The 21,980-nt window shown below is 49.3% G+C and overlaps 8 protein-coding genes across 8 annotated transcripts; 3 read left to right on the top strand and 5 right to left on the bottom strand.

Moving 5' to 3' along the window:
• Positions 1-1,413: 1,413 nt before the first annotated feature.
• Positions 1,414-4,364, bottom strand: V8C40DRAFT_58728 (phosphatidylinositol N-acetylglucosaminyltransferase subunit Q/GPI1). The gene is made up of 7 exons (XM_083223167.1): positions 4,287-4,364; positions 4,103-4,195; positions 3,779-4,016; positions 2,587-3,718; positions 2,064-2,525; positions 1,903-2,003; positions 1,414-1,843 (listed from the first exon to the last, which is right to left on the bottom strand). Exons 3-7 carry the CDS (start codon positions 3,911-3,913, stop codon positions 1,523-1,525), a joined length of 2,151 nt encoding a protein of 716 aa, XP_083070860.1. The 5' UTR covers positions 3,914-4,016; positions 4,103-4,195; positions 4,287-4,364; the 3' UTR covers positions 1,414-1,522.
• Positions 4,365-4,968: 604 nt separating this feature from the next.
• On the bottom strand, positions 4,969-5,525 carry V8C40DRAFT_268076 (TRIAP1/MDM35 family protein; the record flags this gene model as incomplete). The annotated part of the gene is made up of 5 exons (XM_083219927.1): positions 4,969-5,046; positions 5,125-5,193; positions 5,256-5,329; positions 5,389-5,426; positions 5,485-5,525. 5 exons carry the CDS (start codon positions 5,523-5,525, stop codon positions 4,969-4,971), a joined length of 300 nt encoding a protein of 99 aa, XP_083070859.1.
• Positions 5,526-6,053: 528 nt separating this feature from the next.
• Positions 6,054-7,354, top strand: V8C40DRAFT_268075 (uncharacterized protein; the record flags this gene model as incomplete). The annotated part of the gene is made up of 2 exons (XM_083219926.1): positions 6,054-6,245; positions 6,326-7,354. 2 exons carry the CDS (start codon positions 6,054-6,056, stop codon positions 7,352-7,354), a joined length of 1,221 nt encoding a protein of 406 aa, XP_083070858.1.
• A 148-nt stretch (positions 7,355-7,502) lies between these two features.
• Positions 7,503-8,996, bottom strand: V8C40DRAFT_251005 (galactose mutarotase-like domain-containing protein). The gene has a single exon (XM_083217099.1). The coding sequence runs from the start codon at positions 8,637-8,639 to the stop codon at positions 7,614-7,616; it is 1,026 nt and encodes a 341-aa protein (XP_083070857.1). The 5' UTR covers positions 8,640-8,996; the 3' UTR covers positions 7,503-7,613.
• An 800-nt stretch (positions 8,997-9,796) lies between these two features.
• Positions 9,797-11,298, top strand: V8C40DRAFT_58677 (uncharacterized protein). The gene has a single exon (XM_083223166.1). It carries the CDS (start codon positions 10,027-10,029, stop codon positions 10,867-10,869), a length of 843 nt encoding a protein of 280 aa, XP_083070856.1. The 5' UTR covers positions 9,797-10,026; the 3' UTR covers positions 10,870-11,298.
• Positions 11,228-12,047, bottom strand: V8C40DRAFT_251003 (COX20 family protein). Its single transcript, XM_083217098.1, has 2 exons — positions 11,701-12,047; positions 11,228-11,622 (listed from the first exon to the last, which is right to left on the bottom strand). Exons 1-2 carry the CDS (start codon positions 11,981-11,983, stop codon positions 11,384-11,386), a joined length of 522 nt encoding a protein of 173 aa, XP_083070855.1. The 5' UTR covers positions 11,984-12,047; the 3' UTR covers positions 11,228-11,383.
• A 155-nt stretch (positions 12,048-12,202) lies between these two features.
• Positions 12,203-19,413, top strand: V8C40DRAFT_58662 (DNA polymerase epsilon catalytic subunit). The gene is made up of 3 exons (XM_083223165.1): positions 12,203-13,071; positions 13,143-13,288; positions 13,343-19,413. Exons 1-3 carry the CDS (start codon positions 12,464-12,466, stop codon positions 19,246-19,248), a joined length of 6,660 nt encoding a protein of 2,219 aa, XP_083070854.1. The 5' UTR covers positions 12,203-12,463; the 3' UTR covers positions 19,249-19,413.
• V8C40DRAFT_58634 (ASCC2 family CUE domain-containing protein) lies at positions 19,413-21,889 on the bottom strand. Its single transcript, XM_083223164.1, has 2 exons — positions 20,503-21,889; positions 19,413-20,397 (listed from the first exon to the last, which is right to left on the bottom strand). The coding sequence occupies exons 1-2, from the start codon at positions 21,642-21,644 to the stop codon at positions 19,578-19,580; spliced, it is 1,962 nt and encodes a 653-aa protein (XP_083070853.1). The 5' UTR covers positions 21,645-21,889; the 3' UTR covers positions 19,413-19,577.
• Between the last annotated feature and the right edge of the window lie 91 nt (positions 21,890-21,980).

The raw sequence follows: 21,980 nt of genomic DNA, 5'->3' as shown, positions 1-21,980 counted from the left end.
TTCCATTAGTGTATGAACTTCAACTTTTGAAGCATCAATAAAGACTTACTAGAAAGATAACAGAGGGTGTGTGAATACGTTATTGGTACTCTCAAATTCAAGATAATATATGAATAAGGGGCATTTGCCAGTTCACGAGGTCTAAATGCGCAGAGAAACTGTTTGTTCTCGATGGTTTCACCGAAGGATAGGAACACGAAGTATGGAGAGGCACTAGGCGGAATATAATCATCTTATATTGTGAAATCTAGCAAAGGGGTATCATAGGTAGTGCGCCTATCCATTAACCAAACCCATGTCTCCAACCATCAGCAAATTTAGATCTTGTAATGCTATTTGAATATCGCTGTTGTCAAGCAAAACCCATCAAGCACTCCACGAAAAGAAGACAGGATTTGAGCCAGGCCTGTCTCTCAGTGACTCGAAGTGAAGGCGTCATCAACCCGAATCGTTATGACGCAACAAAAAGATTGCCTTGCGATAGCCGGATGTGGATTTCATGGGGGATCGGCCTAGGTGCTGGAGGTAATTCTAGAGCGTGGTCTTGTCGCTGACATCAGGCTGATCGAGGGAAAGGCCCTCTGTATCATTCCCGCCCCTAGTCTCGATTTCGCCGACTCTTCTTCCATTTACACCTTGAACTTTTTTTCTAATCTTTTTTATCGTTCTCTTGGCTCGGAGGTGACCCTGGCCTGTCATCTTTTCGGTCACGATTGTTTGAGTCGTCCTGCAGCCTACATGAGCCCAGATTGATTTCTGAGGGATCTAAAGGAGACTCACGTGTATTTTTCTTTCTTATCATTTCCATTACCGTCGGCATTACCATTGGCGTGTTCGCTACCTTTGTCGCGCTTCACTAAGTGGGCTGGTAATTTGACGTCTCTCCATGAAGGCGCTGTGTCAATGTCCATCTCTTGTCCGCATGGAGTAGTCAGTGTAATCGTTGGCATTGACGAGTTCTCCGAGCGAGACAGCTCACATTCGGAATCTAATAGCTGTAGTAGCTTAGTCGAGAGCTTAATGAGTTCTAATAACTCGGCATCCGACATGGATGGCATTCTGAAGTCGACGTGGAGGGCTACTGGTGTATAAACGATTTTAAACGATCTCCCACTAAGCAGCTTTTGGTCTCCAGGAAGTTGGAGCAGATCGGAAAATATGCTATAGATTGTGAGAAATCTCAGAGAGCAATTCAACATTGGATAGGTTATTTAATTTTTGGTGCCATGCCGCGTAGCTCATACGTTTTCTTTAAATTCTCCCAAACCTTCACATATGAGTCGACCATCTGAAATATACTTCCAAAGGGACCTGTGGGTGCTTCATTTTTCACAAAGCGCAGCTTTGTCAAGGCCACTTTACCCCAAGGATGTCGTGCCTGGTCAGGAACACGCTGCTTGATAGCTTAAAGTTACTGATGAAAAACTAGAGCAAGCCACTTTCGAGGCGTACAGCAATCGATGGCACATACTTCGAAGATCGATTCTCAAGGAAACCATATTCTTTTGGTTTTTTTCTTCTTCTAATCTCTTGACCTAGTTCTACCAAACCCTGTCGGCCGTTTCCCCCCGTTTTGCAACGCAGGAATATTTGGTAAATGAAACGGTTTCTTCTGGGGAATGTCGATTTCCATATTCACTGCCCGCCACATCTCCCACACAGTCGCTCTCCTCGCTGGCAACATGCTGTACTGTAGACTATACAGATTTTTTCTGTTAATCGGAGGGACAAACTGTCCAGTCAACAAACAAAACAACACTCGCGGTGATAGGTAGTGCTTGCGTATGCGGTGAGCCATTTGAAAGTATTGGTGGAACATGTCGTGGAAGGGAAGGGGAATGTTCTGTACAGATCAGTCAGGGCCACATTTCCCTACCAGTGATAAGGTAGAAGAGTTCATACCTTGAGATAGATAATGGAAGTAGGAGGCTCATTAAAAAGTTTATCATTAGTGTCGGGGATTTTAGATTCATGGGTATCTCGAAGTTCAAAATGAATGCCACCTAATCGGGGTTAATCTCTGTGGCTGTCTTTCATGTCGCTCTGTGTCATTTTGTACTCACCAGGTAATCTACTTGGGTCCTTCAACCTCAACATTAAGGCAAAAAGTGGGAAATGATTCAAACATGATAGCAACGTATCAAAGCCTGCCTTGAGTGATATGATAATCATCCTAGCAATGGCAAAGTTGAGATAGAAAACCATCACTGTGGGCAGAAGAAAGAATAGAAGGGTAAATAGAATTGTCCCAACAAGCAGCTGGTCGAGGTCATAATCGCACGAATCAATACGATTGCGGAGGACGTTGTGTTTTTTCCCTCGAAATAGATGGAAGAGAGACCGCAAAATGGTGAGCTGCCAGTGGTATATCCTTGCAGACGCGAGATAGAACGAGTAGATGTGCATGGTGAGGACCGATAATAAGTCTGAAAACATTGCGATAGGCATGCTTGCCCCTGCAAAAGACGAAAACCCAATGAACCAAATGATGTGTGGCAGCATGGGGCTTAGAGTCTCGATGCAACCTATGACGCGAGGCCATGTCAGTTTGCAGAACTTCTGCGGGGGAAGCGAATTGCAACTTACTTGACCAATAGTCAATGACCCAGAGAAACAAATCGCCCAGAAAGGCGGCTAATTCACCGTTCAGTTTCAGGCCTGCGGGCCATCCCATAAGCCACGATATGCCGCGTTGGAGTGCCTCTACCGTGTATGTGCGCAGGATATCTCGAATTTGATCTGCAACCCAGTCCTTGTGCTCAATAATGTACGAGCCTACAGCCATACCGATAATCACATCGTTGGCAACAAGCCAAAGGCTGTTGTAGAAACGAATGTAGTCTGGATGGCTAGTAGTGACACTTGCCCAGTTGGCTTTCCGCTGGCGGAGCGTAACATATTGCATTGGCCAATAGCAGAATTGCTGAAGACGAATCTCAATCTGCTGGGCGGTTGCAGAGATATCCTTGAGGGCGGCATACCCCGGTTTGGCTCGAAATTCCAAGACAATGAGGAGGATTTCCGCAACCATCCTATGGAAGAGCAGCACCAGAATGAAAGCCTTTTGCACAATCGGGAAGAGGTATACTGAAAACAGAGTCCACAACTGCACGAGCACATAGTTCCGCATTGTCGTAGCCGACTCCACTACCCTCTCGGAGACGCTAAGTCCTCGCTTCGGTCTTGGTCCAAGTCGTCCCACGTTCTGCTGCATCGCCTGCTCCAGCTCCCAGGACCAATTAACCTGATTCACGATTTTGGGCAGCGCTTTGTCTCTGGCGGAGGCAACTCGCCTAACGATGCTGTGCTGTTTCAGCTTCTCGGCTAGTTTACGGCGATTTTCCTTGATTGCCTTTTCCTGCTTGGTCTCTTCGCTGTCATCTTCACTACTCGCAACATCTTCGGGGAGCGATCCTTTGTCCCCTAAAGCCAGCGCTATTGGGTTGAGGGATATGTACTGCATGCCTTTTGGGTGAGGCCTGTCGTAGAGGATGAGCTGGATACTGGAGGCCTTGGCGCAGGAAATCCGGGGATAACGGCTGTTAGTGCTTGTCTTGGCGCATACCCACGAAGGGTCAACCGCGCTTTGACTTGCCGCATTGGAAATACCTAGAACATGCATCGACGAGTGCCCACAGAGGTCATAAATCCGGCTCGGAGAGTGGGGACCACTCCGGAAGAAAGTACCGGACCTGAGATGGAACTCGACATTAAGCGCCTGGGACCATTAGCAATGAGCTCACTTCAGGAGGAAGGGGGAGGTAATAGAAAAGCTAACATCAACATCTTCGAGAATGGTGACGACGAAAACATCGAGCGTTGAGTTCCTCCATCCAACGACAACACCAGTGCGATCAGATTTGCGAATGTCTGTCGGCCAAAACACTCTCATCAACCCATCATGCTCTACCATGACAAAGGATGGTTATCGACAGGACGAGGCACAGCACTCAGAAGGAGCCTCGTCTCCTAAGCTGCTCTCGCGCAGATATTCCAGCTCCTTGTTCTCGTGGGTGCTGTAGTTACTTCGCGTTAGCCTTGATACCAGCTCGAGCGATGGCGTTTCGCAATTCAATCTCGGGGATTTTATATAGCAACATACAAGTCTTGTTTCCCTCCTTGCGACTAGGGCTACTGGCACAAAGATGGCGAGGAAGAAGGCACTCAAGACCACGATGCCGCGGGCTGCACGCAACTAGAAGCAGAGACAAGAAAAGATGGACGTTAGACATGCCCAGACAGGCTCAGGCGTGGCGGGCGCAAAGGTGCAGGGCATTGCGACTTACAACAACTCCGTATTCCGCGGCAAATATTGCCAGCTCATAGAGGCGAGTAACGAGGTCCCAACGCGCGGTGATGTAGCCAGCGACGAAGATGCCGAGGGTCACGGTCGAGAAGGGGTGCATAGAGCGTTACTGCTGCTTGTAGGACATGCCGCTGGCCAAGGAGCAAAGGGTCGATGTGATTTGTCGCCTCGAACTCAAGGTGGGATGCCGGAGCGATGGTCGGCAGTGCGCGCGTCACGTCGGCGTCGGCGATTGGCAGGAATAAGCTCGGCAGTAGCAACAGACGTCTCTGGAGGGTGGACAAGCCCAGCAGAAGCCCGAGCCGCAAGCTGGATTATATGCTGAGGCCGCAATGCGAGGTTTCGAGAGGTTTGGCGAGCTATCCCTGATGGCACGTAGCCAAAAGTGCAAGGCAAGCAGCAGCTCCTCCACTAAAAAGCCAACCGCCCGCCAAGAGTGGAGGCTCTCAAGGTGCGTTCGCGCCTCGCAGCGAATCACGTGGCTTCTAATTGACGACCATCCCCTCTGCTTGCGTGTATTTCACGATGCTGCGGCCCGGATATGCATGTTTGCGTTGTGCTTGCGCCAGGAGTACGTAGGCTTTCGACTTACAAACCACCAAAAAAACGACCTTGCGATATTTATATGTACGGATCTGAGCTGCAAATACGAGGTTACAAGTCTAAGCCTCTCCGCATGCCAACGCATCTGCGGGCATGCCCTTCTCCCCTGCCAATGAATCGAGCCAAACATTGCTACTCTGGCCAATCATTAATAAACCATAATGTCTTTCTTAGACTTGATTCGTGGACTTACTCCTCGGCGCCGTTAACCTTACATCGTTTTCCTTGTTGTCCTCCCGGGCTTCATCGAGAAGCTTATCTATGCCTCTGTTCTTTAGTGCAATCTAAATCGAAGTGTCAGCACGATATCGTAGTGTCTTTTGCCTCTCCCCTGGCAAGTTCGTACGCTTAGGCACTTCTGATACTCGTTGAACAAGCCAGCACACTCTTTGTTGTCCTTTTCGGCCCCACGAAGATATTCTGTGTAGGTGTAAGTTCATGTAGCAGCTTTGAGCATCATCATGGGAAATATCTCTCACTTTCGCTATACCATTTTAAAAAGCATGTGTCGTAGCGCCTTGATTATTGTATAAGTGGAATGTAGAGAGTCTGTTGGAGGCCATGAGCACACTTACTCCTTCACCTCATTGCACTCCGGTGCAAGCGATGCCGACATTTTGGTTTGGCCTAAATCCGGATCGATCTCTCAAAGGTTGGAGATGGGGCACTCAATAAATTCGGTATGCTCGGATGTGTAGCGACAATCTCAGTACTACTTAATTAAATACTGATATTGATATGCAAATTTCAATAGATGCCGAGTTCAAGACTTGGTTCAACTCTTTGCTCACTCTAGGAGCTTAAAGTATTCCAATTTCTTACAGCCACCAACTGCAAACCTCAGGCCGTAGATCCATAAAAAAGTCGAGCTTGCCACATCATTGGTCGCAGTGATACATCTGGCCTAGTCTGATTGGCGGACGGAACCTTGTCTCCCCAACCCAGAGACCCATATCGACTGCAGGCTGGAGCTTCAGCTTCAATTGAAACTCTCCAATCACAGTTCGATCGCGTCACAGACGCGCTTCTCGAAGGTCGACAACAGCAAGTGCAGCTTCATCGGCTCCTGCGCGCATCACGTGCTGTAGCTGCAGCTGAAATACACAAAGACGCAGAATCAATTCGTCTGAATTATCCGGCTGCCATGGCCCCTTCGGCAGCTCAACTGAAGGAAGCGCTCATTGAGGGGACCCGCGAGGTGTATAGCGCAGAGCCCGACGGTACTTCCGTCAACAAGGTGCGCCGGCGTGTCGAAGAAAAGCTCGGCCTAGAAGACGGCTTTTTCACCAGCGAGACGTGGAAACAGAAAAGCAAGACAATCATCAAAGAGCAAGTTGTGAGTATCCATAATTTCCAAACAAACCGCCTATGCCTCTCTTCCGACCTACCCCGCTAATGACATCTTTTTCTTTAAAGGATAAACTGCTGGATGAAGATGCTTCTGAGCCAAAATATGAATCGGATTCAAAAGTTGGCATCAAGCGGCAATCGTCTGAAATCGAATCCCCGCAGCCCAAGCGACGAAAGAAGACATCAGGAGCTGCCAAGAAGAAAGAGGAGTCGGACGTTGATGAAGCTCCCAAGAAGGAATCCAGCACAAAATCCAAGAAGCTTGTATCTCGCCGCAAGGCTGAAGTCGATGATTCCGATGATCAAGATGCCAAGCTAGAAGGAAGCCCATCACCTGCCAGAAATCGGAAACGAAGCACGAAAGAAGAATCAAAAGACGAATTAAAACACAATCTTTCCAGCGAAGGAGGTAATGCGACCATCAAAAAACAGGAGACCCCAGGTGACGAGATCAAACCACCAGTAAAAGACCAGCCCGATTCTGGAGCAGAGGAGACGAAAGCAGATGTTAAGGATGAATCGAAACCAGAGGTGAACGAGGAGGATGAGTATTCTGATGTAATCGACGAGCCACCACCTACAAAACGCAAGAGAGGCGAAAAGAAAGAGACCTCATCGAAGCCAAAAGCCTCCAAACCAGCAGCTAAAAAAGACGCCACGCCGGATGATCCTAAGGATGCGGAAATCAAGAAGCTTCAATCACAGCTTACTAAATGCGGCATTCGGAAGTTGTGGCACATAGAACTAAAGCAGTACGGAGACAATGCCGGAGCAAAGATTCGTCATCTGAAGAAAATGCTGGCAGATATTGGCATGGATGGGCGTTTCTCAGAGTCCAAGGCTCGTGAGATCAAGGAAATGCGAGAGTTGCAGGCAGATGTTGAGGCTGCTCAAGAAATGGACCGTCTTTGGGGAACCAGCTCTGGTGGAAGGGCTAGCAGAAGCAAGGCCAAGACTACCGCCCAAGAAGCCAAAGTGGAGAGTGCAGAGGAGACCGGGGATGAGGAAGACGATGAACCTACTTCGTTTGCTGCGAGGCGACGGAGAGCCCACGCGGATCTGGCGTTTCTTGGAGACGAGAGCGATTCCGACTAGGCGAGCTGCTGGTCAGTTTTTGATTTACTCAGTAAGCGGTTTCTGAAATGTACGGATCATGCGGCATGGCGTTGAGTTTGTGACCACCGGGGATATCACTGAACGAGCTAACGTGATTTCATTTAATGTATTATCTTTGTCCTTTCTTCTTCAATTCATACGGATATTCATGTTGGGGTGCAGGGACGGGCAATGGAGCTTCAAAAATAAGTCAATAAAGTTTCATTACTAAACGCTAGCCGATTGCTTTTTCCTCCCTCTACTCAGACCAAGCCTTGTACACAATTCTTGAACCGTAAGTCTCGCCCTTCTTCACGAGGACCATGTCCTTCCATTCTGGGACGTTGACTGCGTTGATCCAACGGCCGGGCTCGCAGCAGAAAGCACTTCGTGCGCCTCTCGCCGGTAGGCCCTCCGCAGCGGGGACGTTGGTCAATTCGCCTGTGTAAAACTGATAAGACGGCTCCGTGCTCAGGACTTCCAAGTGGATGCCGGACTTGGGGTGGAATGCAGCGAGGTTAAGAGCAAGAGGCTGTGTTCGGGTATCGATCGGTACGGAGGATGGGTCGGAGGTGGTTGTAAAGCAGCGGTCGACTGCTGGTTCGACGGGGCCAAGGACGAAAGGCTTGGTGGTCTCGACACCAGGGAAGGGAACAGGGCTGCCAGTGGGGATAGAGTCTTCCTTAGCAGGGAGGTGCTGGTTGGTCGAAAGAGTGACGGTGGTGCCGGTGATGTTGTCATCGCCAGTGAGATTGAAGTAGGAGTGGTTGGTCAGGTTGATGATGGTCTCATCGGCGCCCTCGACCAGTGTCGCTTCGTACTCGATGCCCAGAACGATGACCTCCTTTCCGTCCACCACCTGGTTTCCAGAAGTGTAGATGACCTTGGCCTCGACGGCACCGGGATAGCCTTCGTCGCCATCTTCACTGCGGAGAGTGAACTCGACGCTTTCACCACCCTTCAAGCCTTCTACGCCGGGGATCTCCTTGATTCCCACAGCCGTCGGGCCTTTCCAGATGCGCTTGCCCCAACCCTCGTTACCGCCGTGCAAGCTGTGGAGGTCATGATCGTTGGCTGCAAGTGGGTACGACTGGCCGTTGAGGCTGTTGATTTTGGCGTCCTTGATACGGTTGGCAATACGGCCGATTGTCTCTCCGAAGTACGCTGAGTTGTACTTGACATACTGCTCCTGCTCAGGGAATCCAAGCACAATATTTGTGTCCTTGACCTTGAAAGACTGGATGATGGCCCCGAGGGGCAGGAACTTGAACGCAGCGTCAGTCATGGTAATGTGATGAAACGGTTGGATTGAATGTGCTGTAAATCTGAAGAGCCAGCCCCAGACGTTTATATTCCGAAAATAAGAATGCGATGACGCCGCCTATGGAGATATTATGGGTATTAATGGCGATTATCTCGGATATATTGTGGTCTCGAATTTCCCCATTTCTTTGTAGAATCGCATTCAGCCTGTTTATCCGTCGCGAGAGCCGTTTGCGCGGATATGTGACGATCCACAGTTACACAGGCAAGCTTCGATGACGGCGGGGCAATGGCGGGGTAATTGGGGGTTCTGTTGGAGACGGCTGTGAAATTTCGGAGCTCAGACAGGGAAGTTTCTCCAAGCGTAGGGTCCTGATCCGACGCCTGGAAAAGCAATATAGCCGGAATGTGTTTGTTGATCCGTCGTTACTTGGCGCTATGGATCATCTGATTTTAGTTGACTATTTGACTATGAAACTAGTAACAGCTATTCAACACTATTTAGCTGCTTTTCTTAAACCTTTCACGCCATTTGAGGTGACAAAGTAGGGAACTGGAATTGATAGTGACCTGCATCTCAAGCCAGACAATCTGGATGCAGGTACATGGAATACCGTGCCTAGTCCAAATTATCTCACAAAATCGCTGTCATTCAATTGCACTACTTAGGTGTCTTCTTCGTTTGATATCGACTTTCTATTTCTTTTTTTTTTTTCTTTAGGGCAGCATGTCTAGTCTTCTCTCGATTGCCTGTGCACACATTCACCTGAGGCAGGGAGCGAACATATGCTCACGGTTTCAACGCCGGCAGAACACAGACAAATGCGCTGGACCTCTCAGCCTAGGAGAGCTTCAAAGCATACGTCTAAAACCTCTGTCTGCTGAAATTACCATGGAAGGCTTTAAGTACCTACCCAAATTTCTCAACAATTATTGCTGCTACTCTTGAGTGTGAAACTTTTCCACCTTTTTATACCTTGGGCTTTAAAACTCCGCTGAGGCTGTACCTTACAGCGGGCTTATGCTTCCCCCACAGCCCGCTTTCGCCCTGTTGCAGAGTGCCATCAGATCTCTTTCGCTTCCCACGTGGCGCTGTATTGAACTCGCAGCGGCGTCGCTGGTCTTGTGACGCTGCTGTGCAGGTTAGCAGCGCAGCCCAATCAGGTGCAAACGACAATTCATGTCGCTCATGTTGCTGATCCAGCCTTTCATCCGAACACTCGTGGGCCTCGTCCTTGTTTTCGGTATCTGCCTTCCGGCAGCACAAGTTGCTTGACCGCTTTCCGGACCCTAGTTCACGATAGCCGCCGACACGCCATAACGCTGTTCTTCAGCACTCTCCACCTGCTCCTTGTCACCCTTGCGCTCGCTCTCGCACCTCACACTACCGAGCTGAGGATCCTAGGACCATGGCAGACCTCGTAAACGTTACGCCTAAGCGAAAAAGAGGAGCAGATGTCTCTTTTTCGCCGTTGAAGTTTTCGTTTGATCTCTCCGCGACCGGCGCACCAGAGGAAGAGGGCAACAGCCCTCGCTCGTCGACAGTCGTACACAGATTCCGCGGCCTTGCGCTTGGGAACGGCGCGGTTATTGAGGATACTGATGAGATGGACGTAGAATCCGACGCATCTACGAGGAAACGCCATAAGCTAGATCAAGATGCTGCGGTGGTGCAGCCTCAGCCAGAGCCCAAGCTGGTGTCGGGACCGGAGATGGAAACTACCGCAGTGGTTGAAATGACCGATCGCGCTGTGCTACAGCCCGAAGTCCCGCCCCCCTCGTCCGAAGGCCTCCTCCAGAAGGCATATCCTTCCATCAACCGCTTATCCGAGTCCCAGTCAAGAAAGAAGAGAGCTGGCACTCCCCCCCTCCGATTTAAGAAAGGGCATCCTCAAGAAGGACTGTCTGACGCCGACGACGAGGCGGAAATCGTAGATCCTTTGCGTGCGTCACTAACTTGGCATGAGGATGAAATTACAATATACGACCCTAATGACAAGGACGACGACGGTACCGGTATCAATGGCGTTGGGTTCAAGCCCACCCCGGCACTTGCGCATGCGCGGGTCATGAAGAGGCGACAACAAATGGCAGAGTACAGAAAGCGGGAAGAGAATGAAGCCAGAAACAGAAGAAGTCAGAGGCGCCGAGGAGAGCTAGCTGCATCAGCCAGGCGAGATCACAAGTCACCACCTTCGAGGAAAGTCAGATTTATGGATGCTGAGAGCAGAAACATTACTATGACGGCATGATTATGAATATCTACTATTGACGATTGGCGAAACTGGAACGTATACTGGGAATTAGTATGGGCACAGGCATGGGTATGGGCAAGGGCAAAGATATCAGAAATATGCCCGACTAACGACGGCGTTTGGGCGCGATCTCTTTATAACACGAGCGAAATAATTCGGTAACGATCTTGGGGAGGCGGAGAAAGGGTATGGAATGATGGGCGGCATCTACCGACTGGACTGCCTGGCGTTGTGATTCCCCTCTGCCACTTTTACTCTTTTCTCATTTCTTCCTTCATTTCCTTCTCTCTTCTTGTTTTTCGTTTCTCAAGAATTCACAAGGTTGCTTGTCTATGGTTAGAAGATAATAACCACAGTCTAGCCACCGCTTCCATTGGCACTTAGAGAACTTCAATATACGGCCTATACTCTTCTCTCGTGTATTCAATCGAAGTGAAGATTGCTGTAGCATCCAAAATAGAGTCTTTATTTATACATATAATTGTACATGGCAGCTCACCTGCCTTGGCTTTCACCAAAACTTATACCAAGCCTTATTTCGGGCTCTTTGCTCTTCCTCTATCCTCAACTGCTCCCGCCTCTCCTCGGCTAGTTTCTTTGCCTGCTCTTTTCTGTTCTGCGTGACCACTTCGATGTGCCTCTTCATCTGAATCTTCTCGGCCCGCCGTTGATACTGGCAGTACTCGTATGAGGCTATGCTACCCAGGAGGAAGAAGCCAACCGCCCAGTTGGCAGATTTGGCAGCATTACCTATCGACAATCTAAGCGTTAGCCACCAGAACTGACACTTAATATGCAGTATAAGTAGATGCTCGGCATGGAAAATACCTTGAATCACAAATTTCAAGCCGCCCAGGCCAGCTCCCGCTCCAATTCCCGTCAGCAATCCTTGCCGTGCGCAGGGCGTGTTTGCTACGTTCGCAAAATCATCCTTCTTGATCATTGAGACAGCCTCTGCAAAGGCAGACCTTGAACCGCTCGGAGTCCCATCTGGATTCTTGTCCGGTCCTTGGAGACCGGGAACCTGATCGCCCTCTGCTATCGGCTTCGACCACACGTGAAGCACCTTTTCGTTCGCATTGGGTCGTTCATTGTCGTTGGTCGGGGCCATTTCTGGCTACCTTGCTTGTCGAATTGGTGGCATGGACGGCGCTGGCCCAGCTATTATTCACTGGCTGCAGTCATGACGCTCGAACGATTTATCCTAGAATTGTAGCTCTTAGTGGGCTGTGGCTGTGCAAAGCATTTCTGTGGCTAAAATCAATTAAAGATGTGGCGTTTACTAGCCAGGTCCATTCGCGTATCACGCGTAGCGGCGCGTCTCCCTGACACACATCTTCACGAAACATCCTTGCAGGCCAATTGTTGCTTGGTCAGGGCTCTGCTTGACCTTGTTTGCCAGCCCAAACAGCTGCTGTGCGTTTTGCACTGCACTATCAACCACAACGACAAATACTGCTTCACACGATCTTTAATATCATAGCAGCTAGTGCAAAACGCCATAACCCATGACGGACCTATTAACCGATTAAGTTCGAGTTCTCTTATTGCCAGCTCGGCAGCGGTCCCGCCTAATAAACCGTCTTACAAAATGCCAAACACATCTCTTCGCCGCCCAGCAAAGGGCTATAAAAGAGGAGGGAAAATTGCATACCATGGCCCAAAAACCCGGACTTTCGCTGCGTCTTCAAGGGCTGAAGGTACCTCTGCTGACGAAAAGTGGGAGCGTACTCGCTTGGCCCAGAGCATTGACGACAAGATGGGTTTTGCACGGTACGAAAGCGGAAAGAAGAAGGAAGGATGGCTGGTAAACGTTCAACCAACTTCTGTCGAAGATGAAAGGATACCGGGCGGTCGAGCAGCATTAGACTGCTACTTCATCGAACTGGACGGAAGCACTTTCAAGGCTACGGTCGAATATGATCCTTATATCGTAATTGCCGTCAAAAAGGGCCGCGAGTCTGAGGTTGAAGAGTGGCTGAAGAGAGTGCCAGGTGGTGGCGTTGTGAAATCACTTAGGAGGGTAGAAAAAGAGGATCTCAGCATGCCGAATCACTTAATGGGCTACCGACGGACGTTCATTGAGATTCGGTTTGCCAATGTCGGCGATCTAATGGCAGCGAAAAGAGACATCATGCCAATTGCGGAGAAGAATAGGAAAAACATGAATGCCATGGATGCCTATGCTGAGGTTGCTACGTGAGTATCATAGCCCGCTGTCGAGGATATCTTTTGGGATGTTGGTTGGATTCTAACACTTATAATTGCAGGACTAATGGCGACTTCGACCTTTTTGATAACGATTTACGAGATGATGATCGAAACACGAGCACTTCTATTTCTGAAGCAAGCGACTTTATCGTCGATATCCGCGAATATGATGTTCCATACCACGTTAGAGTAATGATAGACTTGGGTATATATCCCTGCTTGTGGCAACAAACCTGGGCTTGACTAACCGAGACTTTAGATATAAGAGTCGGAAAGTGGTATTTTGTTGAAGCAAAGCATGGCGTCACAAAAATCACACTAAACGAGGACAGATCTTTGCCGGCTGATCCCGTAGTTATGGCATATGATATCGAGACATCAAAACTGCCCTTGAAGTTTCCCGATGCCGCTACCGATCAGATCATGATGATATCATACATGATTGACGGACAAGGTTTTTTGATCACAAACCGAGAAATCATTTCCGAAGACATTGGCGATTTCGATTATACACCCAAGCCCGAATACCCTGGTCCTTTCATGATTTTCAACGAACCGGACGAGAAGTCGGTCATTGAGAGGTTTTTTCTTCACATCAAGGAGGCACGTCCTACTGTCATTGCAACTTACAACGGTGACTTTTTCGATTGGCCATTCGTTGAGGCAAGAGCAAGCGTAAACGGTATCGACATGTACCAAGAGATTGGTTGGAAGAGAGACAGCGAAGACCAGTTCAAGTGCAACTATAGTGTTCATATGGATTGCTTTCACTGGGTCAATCGAGACTCTTACTTGCCTCAAGGATCTCGAGGCTTGAAGGCTGTCACAGTTGCCAAGCTGGGATATGACCCCGACGAACTCGATCCGGAATTGATGACACCATATGCAGCGGAGCGACCGCAGACGTTGGCCGAGTACTCAGTTTCCGATGCCGTTGCAACTTACTATTTGTACATGAAATACGTACACCCCTTCATCTTCTCTCTCTGCACGATCTTGCCATTGGGAGGAGACGACGTCCTCAGAAAAGGCACTGGCACACTCTGCGAAATGCTTCTGATGGTGCAAGCATACCAGCAGGAGATTGTGCTGCCAAATAAGCATGTCACCCCAAAGGAATCCTTCTGGGATGGTCATTTACTCGATTCTGAGACCTACGTCGGTGGTCACGTCGAGAGTATCGAAGCTGGAGTCTTTCGATCTGATATCCCTGTCAATTTCGCCGTTGATCCTGCTGCAGTTGACGAGCTCTTAGGGGATATAGACAATGCACTCAAGTTCGTCATTACAGTTGAAGAAAAGAAGTCTCTAGACGACGTTACCAACTATGATGAAGTCAAGCAGCAGATTGTGAGCAAGCTTATGAGCCTGAAAGAAACCCCCAATCGTAACGAAAGGCCGCTCATATACCATTTGGATGTCGCCTCCATGTACCCAAATATCATGACGACAAACAGACTGCAACCGGACTCGATGATTTCGGAATCAGATTGCGCGGCCTGCGACTTTAATCGGCCAGGCAAGACATGTGATCGACGAATGCCTTGGGCCTGGAGAGGAGAGTACATACCTGCGAAAAGGGACGAGTATAATATGATTCGACATGCGCTCGAGAATGAAAAGTTCCCTGGTAAAACACCACATGCCCCGCCGAGAACATTCCAAGATTTGAGCGCGGATGAACAGGCAACCCTAGTGAGGAAGCGTCTTCAACTCTATTCTCAGAAGGTATACCACAAAATCCACGACTCCACGACTATTGTTCGTGAGGCAATCATTTGTCAGCGAGAAAATCCCTTCTATATCAACACTGTTCGCGATTTCCGTGATCGCCGATATGACTATAAGGGAAAAGCAAAAGTCTGGAAAGGAAAGACGGACGCGCTAAAGTCATCTGGTGCCCCTGGCAATGAAATTGACGATGCGAAAAAGATGATTATCTTGTATGACTCTTTGCAGCTTGCACACAAGGTCATTTTGAACTCTTTCTACGGATATGTCATGAGAAAAGGCTCTCGTTGGTACTCCATGGAGATGGCGGGTGTTACTTGCTTGACGGGAGCCACGATTATTCAACTCGCTCGCCAGCTTGTTGAGCGCCTTGGCCGACCTCTTGAACTCGACACCGATGGTATCTGGTGTATGCTTCCCGCTACCTTCCCTGAGAATTTCGCTTTCAAACTGAAGAATGGCAAGAAAATGAACATATCTTATCCTTGCGTCATGCTCAACCACCTTGTGCACGACAAGTTCACCAACCACCAATATCAGACTTTGGTGGACCCCAAAACTTTCAAGTACGAAACTCATAGCGACAATTCCATCTTCTTCGAAGTTGACGGCCCGTACAAGGCAATGATTCTACCTACCTCAAAAGAAGAAGATAAAAACCTGAAGAAGCGATATGCCGTGTTCAACGACGATGGCAGTTTGGCAGAATTGAAAGGATTCGAAGTGAAGCGTCGTGGTGAGCTTAAGCTGATCAAGATCTTCCAACAGCAAATCTTCAAGTTTTTCCTGGAAGGGGAAGATTTGACACAATGCTACACTGCTGTGGCCAAAGTTGCGAATCAATGGCTAGATGTGTTGCATAATAAAGGATCTACGCTTGCGGACGAAGAGCTGATGGAGCTGATTTCTGAAAACCGAAGCATGTCCAAGACGCTGGAAGAGTACGGTAGTCAGAAATCAACCAGTATCACAACCGCACGACGTCTTGCCGACTTTTTGGGTGAACAAATGGTCAAGGACAAAGGTCTGAATTGTAAATTCATTATTTGTTCTCGACCACGAAATGCACCCGTCACGGAGCGAGCTGTTCCCGTCGCCATCTTTTCTGCGGAAGAAACCGTAAAACGCGCATATCTGAAGAAGTGGCTCAAGGAAGAACCTGTAGATACCGACCCTCGAGCTCTTTTGGATTGGGATTATTATCTGGAACGTCTAGGATCCGTGATCCAAAAACTCATCACCATTCCTGCCGCGTTGCAAAAAGTCCGCAATCCCGTTCCTCGAGTACCTCATCCCGACTGGCTTCAACGAAGGATAAACATGAAGGATGACAAGATGAAGCAAAAGAAGCTTACGGACCTCTTCAGCACCAAAGAACCGCTAGCAGATATTACGAATCTCAACGGTTCTCGGACGGACGACATGGAGGACTTCGGCTCCAAGCTGCTGAAGCCCAAACAACTCGGCGCGCTCATCGCATCATCCCAGCCACCAGCTCCCTCTCAAAAGCGCAAGTCTCCTGAACCAGCAGAAGAGCCAGACCCTATGGCCGCTCTGCCGAACGCCATACCTGATCCATCTGAAGACTATGTTGATTTCTTACAATATCAGAAAATGAAGTGGAAGTTGCAGAAACAAGCGCGTATTCGGAGACGGCAGTTGTTTGGTGAGAGAAGAGGCAATGTGAGCAGTAATATTCAGCAAACATTTATGAAGCAGGCGCATCTTACGTTTATGAATACGTGGCAGCTGCTTCATCTGAAAGCTACCGATACCCCTGGTATCGTGACGGCGCACGTCTTGATTGATGCCAAGATACATACGCTGAAGATCAACGTTCCTCGACAGGTCTTTCTCAATCTTAAGAAGGAGGAACTGCCAGACGTCGAGATTGCCGGGTGCCAGGTTGAACAAGTAAACTATACTCTCCCCAACGGGCATCAGTCTAAGCATCTCTTCAAACTTACCGTTCCGGAAGACGTCTACTTTAACGAAGCCGAAAAATTCTCGCTCTTATTCAATCACCCCAGTGTAGAGGGTGTGTATGAAAAACAAGTACCCCTGAATATTCGCGCAGTGCTTCGGTTGGGCAATCTCTGTGCCATCGACGAGGAACAAGAAGCTGTTCTTGGCAGGGGTCTCGAGCAAGCATTCGATCTGATGGGCCTTAAACGACCAACCAAGCCAAGGACGTATCTGGAGTCATCTCCGTTGGCTTACATATACATATCTCACATCACCGCAGGGGATCGCCAAATATTTGGTCTATTCTCAACCACAAGTGATCAGGCCTACGTTGTGATACTGCAAAAAGGTAGAGATTCTGGCTCGGATCTTCCGAATATTACCAAGTTGTACTCTGAACTACTAGCCAAAAGAGCAGAAGAAGCTGCAGGCACTAATTGGCAGGATTGTTTCAAATATCAAGAGAAGGTTACCTTCAAGATCACCCAAGTGACAACACGGCGCAAGGCCCACTTAGAGGTCGCAGATGTCGTCCGAAAACTTCGCAAGGATGAATCGCGGCCACAAATGATGGTTATCCAGTCGTCACAGAGAAATCTCTTGGTTCATGATATTCCTATTCTGGGCGAATTTCCCGTGTTGCCCCTCAAGTACGATGCTTCCGACAGCTCACTGCCGCCCTTGGGTTGGCAAGCAGTTGTTGCGCGACGTCTGGTCGGCCACTACCTAGGGCTTGGATCCTGGATCCTGCACCTTACAGCCTTGGCGCGCTATGGCGACGTTCCTCTGTGCAACCTAGAGCGTGATGATCCTCGTTTCCTAATTGACATTGCCTACGCCAGACGGCTCCAGGCAAACGGGGTGGTGCTATGGTGGTCTCCTGACCCCCGACCAGACCATGCTGGTTATGAAAAGGATGACATTGTCGGATCACTCGACACTGTCAAGATGCCTAGCATCAACAACCCCGGGACGTACTCTTCGGTTTGTATTGACTTGGATGTTCGCAATCTTGCCATCAACACTATATTGACCTCCTCCTTGATCAACGAGCTTGAAGGCGCTGAATCAATATCATTCAATCCTACAGCCGATGGATCAGAGATTCTTGCTTCGGAGAATGGGTTTGCCAACGCCGGAGTCTTGGTTCTTCGTGAGATGGTCAAAGCCTGGTGGGCAGAAGCTTGCAAAGGCAGTACGATGGCGGATGTGCTTGTTCAGCATCTCGTCCGGTGGGTTGAGAACCCAGATTCCTTCATGTACGACCGAGCGCTGCACTACTATGTGCAAATGATGTCTCGAAAGGCATTCCAACAGCTCATGGCAGATTTCAGGCGGGTCGGTTCGCAGGTCATTTTTGCCAGCGCAAACCGACTGATCCTACAGACGACGAAGGCCGAAGTTGGCAATGCATTTGCGTATAGCCAGTACATTATCAAGTCGATCAAGAGCAAGTCTCTATTCCACTTCATTGACTTGGAGATCAAGGAATATTGGGACTACTTAGTGTGGTACGACGAGTTTAACTACGGTGGCCGAGCCTGTCAGGAGGTTGCCGAGTCTGACGAACAGAACCTGGAAACCATTATGCATTGGCAGATGGTCACGTTCCTGCCCGTCCGTCTACAGTCTACCTTCCAAGACTGGGTGATTGAGTTTATTCAACTTATGCATAAACTAAAACGACCGGAAAACAATGACCCTGACTCAACCCCACGACTCACTCAGCTGCCGAACAGGAATCAAGAACCCAATGGCGACACTCAAATCATCTTGGGTAAAGCTTTTGAGAAGCCAATGAAGAAAGTCATCGTCGGTCTCATTAACCAGCAGAAGCGCGAACTCATGCATCCAGAACTGGCAGAGGACTATAGCTTCCCCTCGCTGCCCGGCTCGCACCTTTCACTACGCAACCCAATTCTTGAGCTCGTCAAGTCGATCACGCAGGTGCTGTCTCTGGATAAGAACATCACGCTTGAGGCAAGATTACTGCGTAAAGAATTGCTTGCGCTCTTCGAAATTCGCGAGTTTTCCAAGGAGGGAGCGTTTACGAATCCATCAGAGAGCTTGAAACTACTGCAAGTGTCGTGTGACAGCTGTACGATGGCGCGGGATTTGGATCTCTGCCGTGACGAGGATCTGTTTGGCTCTCCTGGAGAGAATGGCGGACAGAGCTGGCACTGTGGCTTCTGCAACAGCGAGTACGATAGGGTGAGCATCGAGGAGCGGCTGCTTGCCATGGTGGAAGGCTGGACGACAGAGTGGGCTAGTCAGGATCTCAAGTGTGAGCGGTGCGGTGCTCTGAGGGTGAATGATTTTATGGAGCATTGCACTTGCAGTGGTGAGTGGAAAGAGGTGTTGTCACGGGATGAGGTGGTCCGCAAGTTGGCTGTGATGAAGCGGGTGGCACAATATTATGGCTTGAAGATGCTTGGAAATGTGGTCGAGGGGCTGTATGAAGGACTGTAAAGTTGTAAATATGAAGGTGTGTTGGCTTTTAGAAGCATTGATTCGGCGTTGTCTTTTTCCGGGGGCATTTGGTTTTACAGCAGTTATATGTCGATATATTCATGAATCCATATGTCCATAAATCTCAAGGCATTTGACATTTCTTTGCATAGCAAAAGGTTTCCGTAGTGATACGCCAAACAAGTTTACCATGCAAATATGAAAGAAAAACATTAGTCAAGCTCATACGCCCCTGACTTTTCCTTTCCATTATTCATATCTTCTTTGACCCGTTCTCATAAGCTTCCACACTCTTCTTATGCCAAAATAAGACCTTTCCTATATTCCTTTCACCCCGCAAACCCTCCGCGAGCCATCTTCTTAGCCCTTGCATCCCGTCTATGGTGATTCGCTCTCGCTCCTTTATGAGCCTCTTTATTCTTCCTAGCCATCTCCGTATCCTTCTCCCCCGTCGGTCCAGCAACATTCCCTCCCCTGCCACGACCCCCTCGGCCGCGTCCTCCTCTCGCACGCCCGCCTCTGCCGCCCCTATTTGAGCCTCCGTCCGGATCACTCTCCTCTGCGCCTGAACCGGCAGGACTGGCTCTCCATGAAGTGCGTTCGAGCTGTGATTGCTGGCCGCTCCATGCATATTTAGCCTCCAGACGCTTCATCTGGGTAGGGTTCCTCTGCAACATGACTGCCCACCCTTCGATGGCCTCGTCAGCCATGCCTGTTTCATCTCGCAGTTTTGTACGGGTAGTGCTCCTCCTCGTCTCTGCATCTCTTGCAAAGATCCTAAGATCCGCCTGGAAAGCGCGGAAGAGAAGCTCCTCGTTGCTGTCGTTGACACCATCGGCTTCCTGGTTGCCTGCATCCACGGTGCCTCCCACGTCGGCGGCATCATAGGTGTCGTCACGCTCGTCGTCGTCTGGGTCAAGCGCCGCCAGAGCGGATAGGATGGCTGCCTTGTTTGGAGCTGTTGACTTGTCCCTGAGGACGTCGTCAGCCGTCTTCTCGGGGTTCTTGCCAAACGAGATTTTGGAAGTGTCGACTGCCAGCCGATCAAACTCGTCGTCGTCGAAAACGTTGCGTCTAACGGGTAGCTGTGTCGGTGTTGAACGAGGTGCCAGGTCTTTATGTGCTTGAATATCGGGTTGCGTATGTGATCTTCTCAGAAAAATTGTTAGCTGAGTCACGAGAAATTCATTTTGTAAAAGAAAAAAAAAAAAGAAGAAGAAGAAGAAGAAGAGAAGGAGATATTGAGAAACTCACAATGGCTCTGTCCTGTCCGCAGTGGCAAGATGCGGCGGTAGCGTTTCATCAAACAGATTCGCAATCACTTGCTCCACGTCGCCATTATACTCATCCAAGCATTTTGCTATGAACCCGGCCCCCATGTCCGGGAAGATGTCTTGAACATGAGTGATTTGGCTCATCTGATGGACATGTATCTCCGCATGCACATCCTCAGCTGATTCTACTCCCTTTCCTTTATCCACCTTTCGCTTTATCAACTTCTTCGGCCGGACAATGATGCCCGTCTTGAAAGATTCCAGGGTAGTGATGCGATTCTTAAGATTCGACGGAGCTGCTGTAGATGACTCTATTTTTCGAAGCAAGGCCTTCAGTATTGGTGTATTCGTCACGAGATCAGCGCCTAGGGAGTCGTTGGGATTCAGGGTCCCCTTCTTGTGTGCCTCCGCAGCAACCTGAATAGCGTATAATTGATCGCTTATCATAGACCATTTGGGAGGCTCTACTTCTATCAACCCAATGAGGCATAGGTAGACGGTAGTAATGATGGTCTTGCGCAGAGGTGGATTGATGACCCGAAAGCAGGTGACTAGACCGTCGAAGAAGTCGGATCCAGCGAGTAGAAGTATACATGCGTTAGGGGAAGCATGCAGCAGCGGATTCAGACGCGTGAGTTCTAGCTCGACAAGTTTAAGATCACCCTTACTTCCGGCGTCGAGTTGCGGGATAAGGAGCTTTTTGAGAGACAGTAATGAAGCTTCGATGGGGGCAGCGTGACTGGCGAATAGCCGCGCAAGCAGCGGAGCAGTGTGCTTCTTTGGAAACGTCCTGGCTAACCCGGCCAAAAAATGAACGTCTAACAACCGAGGTGAAGGACATATTGTCAAGAGCCGTGAGATGAGGCGGAAGATGTTCTTTAACAGCCGCGGTGATATTGTCTTTGCGCCAGATTCGACTGCGGTCTCCTCCACGAATGTTGATACAAATATCATCAGGGCCTCATTGTCTGCAGCTGCCTGCTTGAATGAGGCATCGTCCAGGTCCAGATAAGCTTGTGATAGTGCAATCCATGCTTCCGATAGAGCATCCCAGTCTTCGGGTGAGATGCGCTGCCGCCACGAGGCCTTTGGGAACGGGGCAAAGGGCGGTAGAGAAACCATGGCGTCTTTTATTCTGGTTTATGTATGCTGGGGTAAAACTTGATCTGTTATGGCTTGTGAGATAAATGGAATGGTCAACTACTGTGGCACAAGGGAAAGGAGCAGCTTTTGGATATAAATAAACACTCTCATCTGAAGCCTCTCACAGGCATCTGCCCCCATCATCGCCGAATGATTCATTGGAGATCTCGTTCCGGTTAGCACAAATCTGACCCACCAACTCCCCGGGCGAGGCAGCTGCATCTGCCAATCGCAACGCTTAGTTTAAACTCGCACCATCACCGCAACAGGACTAGCGCAGCGCACAGCGAAAGCCCTAGCTGGACAATTTGCAAC

Source organism: Trichoderma camerunense, assembly GCF_050948025.1.
Source record: "Trichoderma camerunense strain CBS 138272 chromosome Unknown V8C40scaffold_14, whole genome shotgun sequence".
NCBI lineage: Eukaryota > Fungi > Ascomycota > Sordariomycetes > Hypocreales > Hypocreaceae > Trichoderma > Trichoderma camerunense.
This window is presented reverse-complemented; position numbering and strand designations above follow the sequence as displayed.

Excerpts from the sequence above, each read along its gene's own strand:
- V8C40DRAFT_58728 (XM_083223167.1), bottom strand. The coding sequence starts at position 3,913 with ATGGTAGAGCATGATGGGTTGATGAGAGTGTTTTGGCCGACAGACATT. Across the intron at positions 3,719-3,778 it reads CCATTCTCGAAGATGTTGAT|GCGCTTAATGTCGAGTTCCA; the intron begins GTTAGCTTTTCT and ends TAATGGTCCCAG. Across the intron at positions 2,004-2,063 it reads GGACCCAAGTAGATTACCTG|GTGGCATTCATTTTGAACTT; the intron begins GTGAGTACAAAA and ends AACCCCGATTAG.
- V8C40DRAFT_251005 (XM_083217099.1), bottom strand. The coding sequence starts at position 8,639 with ATGACTGACGCTGCGTTCAAGTTCCTGCCCCTCGGGGCCATCATCCAG.
- V8C40DRAFT_58677 (XM_083223166.1), top strand. The coding sequence starts at position 10,027 with ATGGCAGACCTCGTAAACGTTACGCCTAAGCGAAAAAGAGGAGCAGAT.
- V8C40DRAFT_251003 (XM_083217098.1), bottom strand. The coding sequence starts at position 11,983 with ATGGCCCCGACCAACGACAATGAACGACCCAATGCGAACGAAAAGGTG. Across the intron at positions 11,623-11,700 it reads CTTGAAATTTGTGATTCAAG|GTAATGCTGCCAAATCTGCC; the intron begins GTATTTTCCATG and ends GATTGTCGATAG.
- V8C40DRAFT_58662 (XM_083223165.1), top strand. The coding sequence starts at position 12,464 with ATGCCAAACACATCTCTTCGCCGCCCAGCAAAGGGCTATAAAAGAGGA. Across the intron at positions 13,072-13,142 it reads GCCTATGCTGAGGTTGCTAC|GACTAATGGCGACTTCGACC; the intron begins GTGAGTATCATA and ends TTATAATTGCAG. Across the intron at positions 13,289-13,342 it reads TAGAGTAATGATAGACTTGG|ATATAAGAGTCGGAAAGTGG; the intron begins GTATATATCCCT and ends CCGAGACTTTAG.
- V8C40DRAFT_58634 (XM_083223164.1), bottom strand. The coding sequence starts at position 21,644 with ATGGTTTCTCTACCGCCCTTTGCCCCGTTCCCAAAGGCCTCGTGGCGG. Across the intron at positions 20,398-20,502 it reads GCGGACAGGACAGAGCCATT|ATCACATACGCAACCCGATA; the intron begins GTGAGTTTCTCA and ends TTTTCTGAGAAG.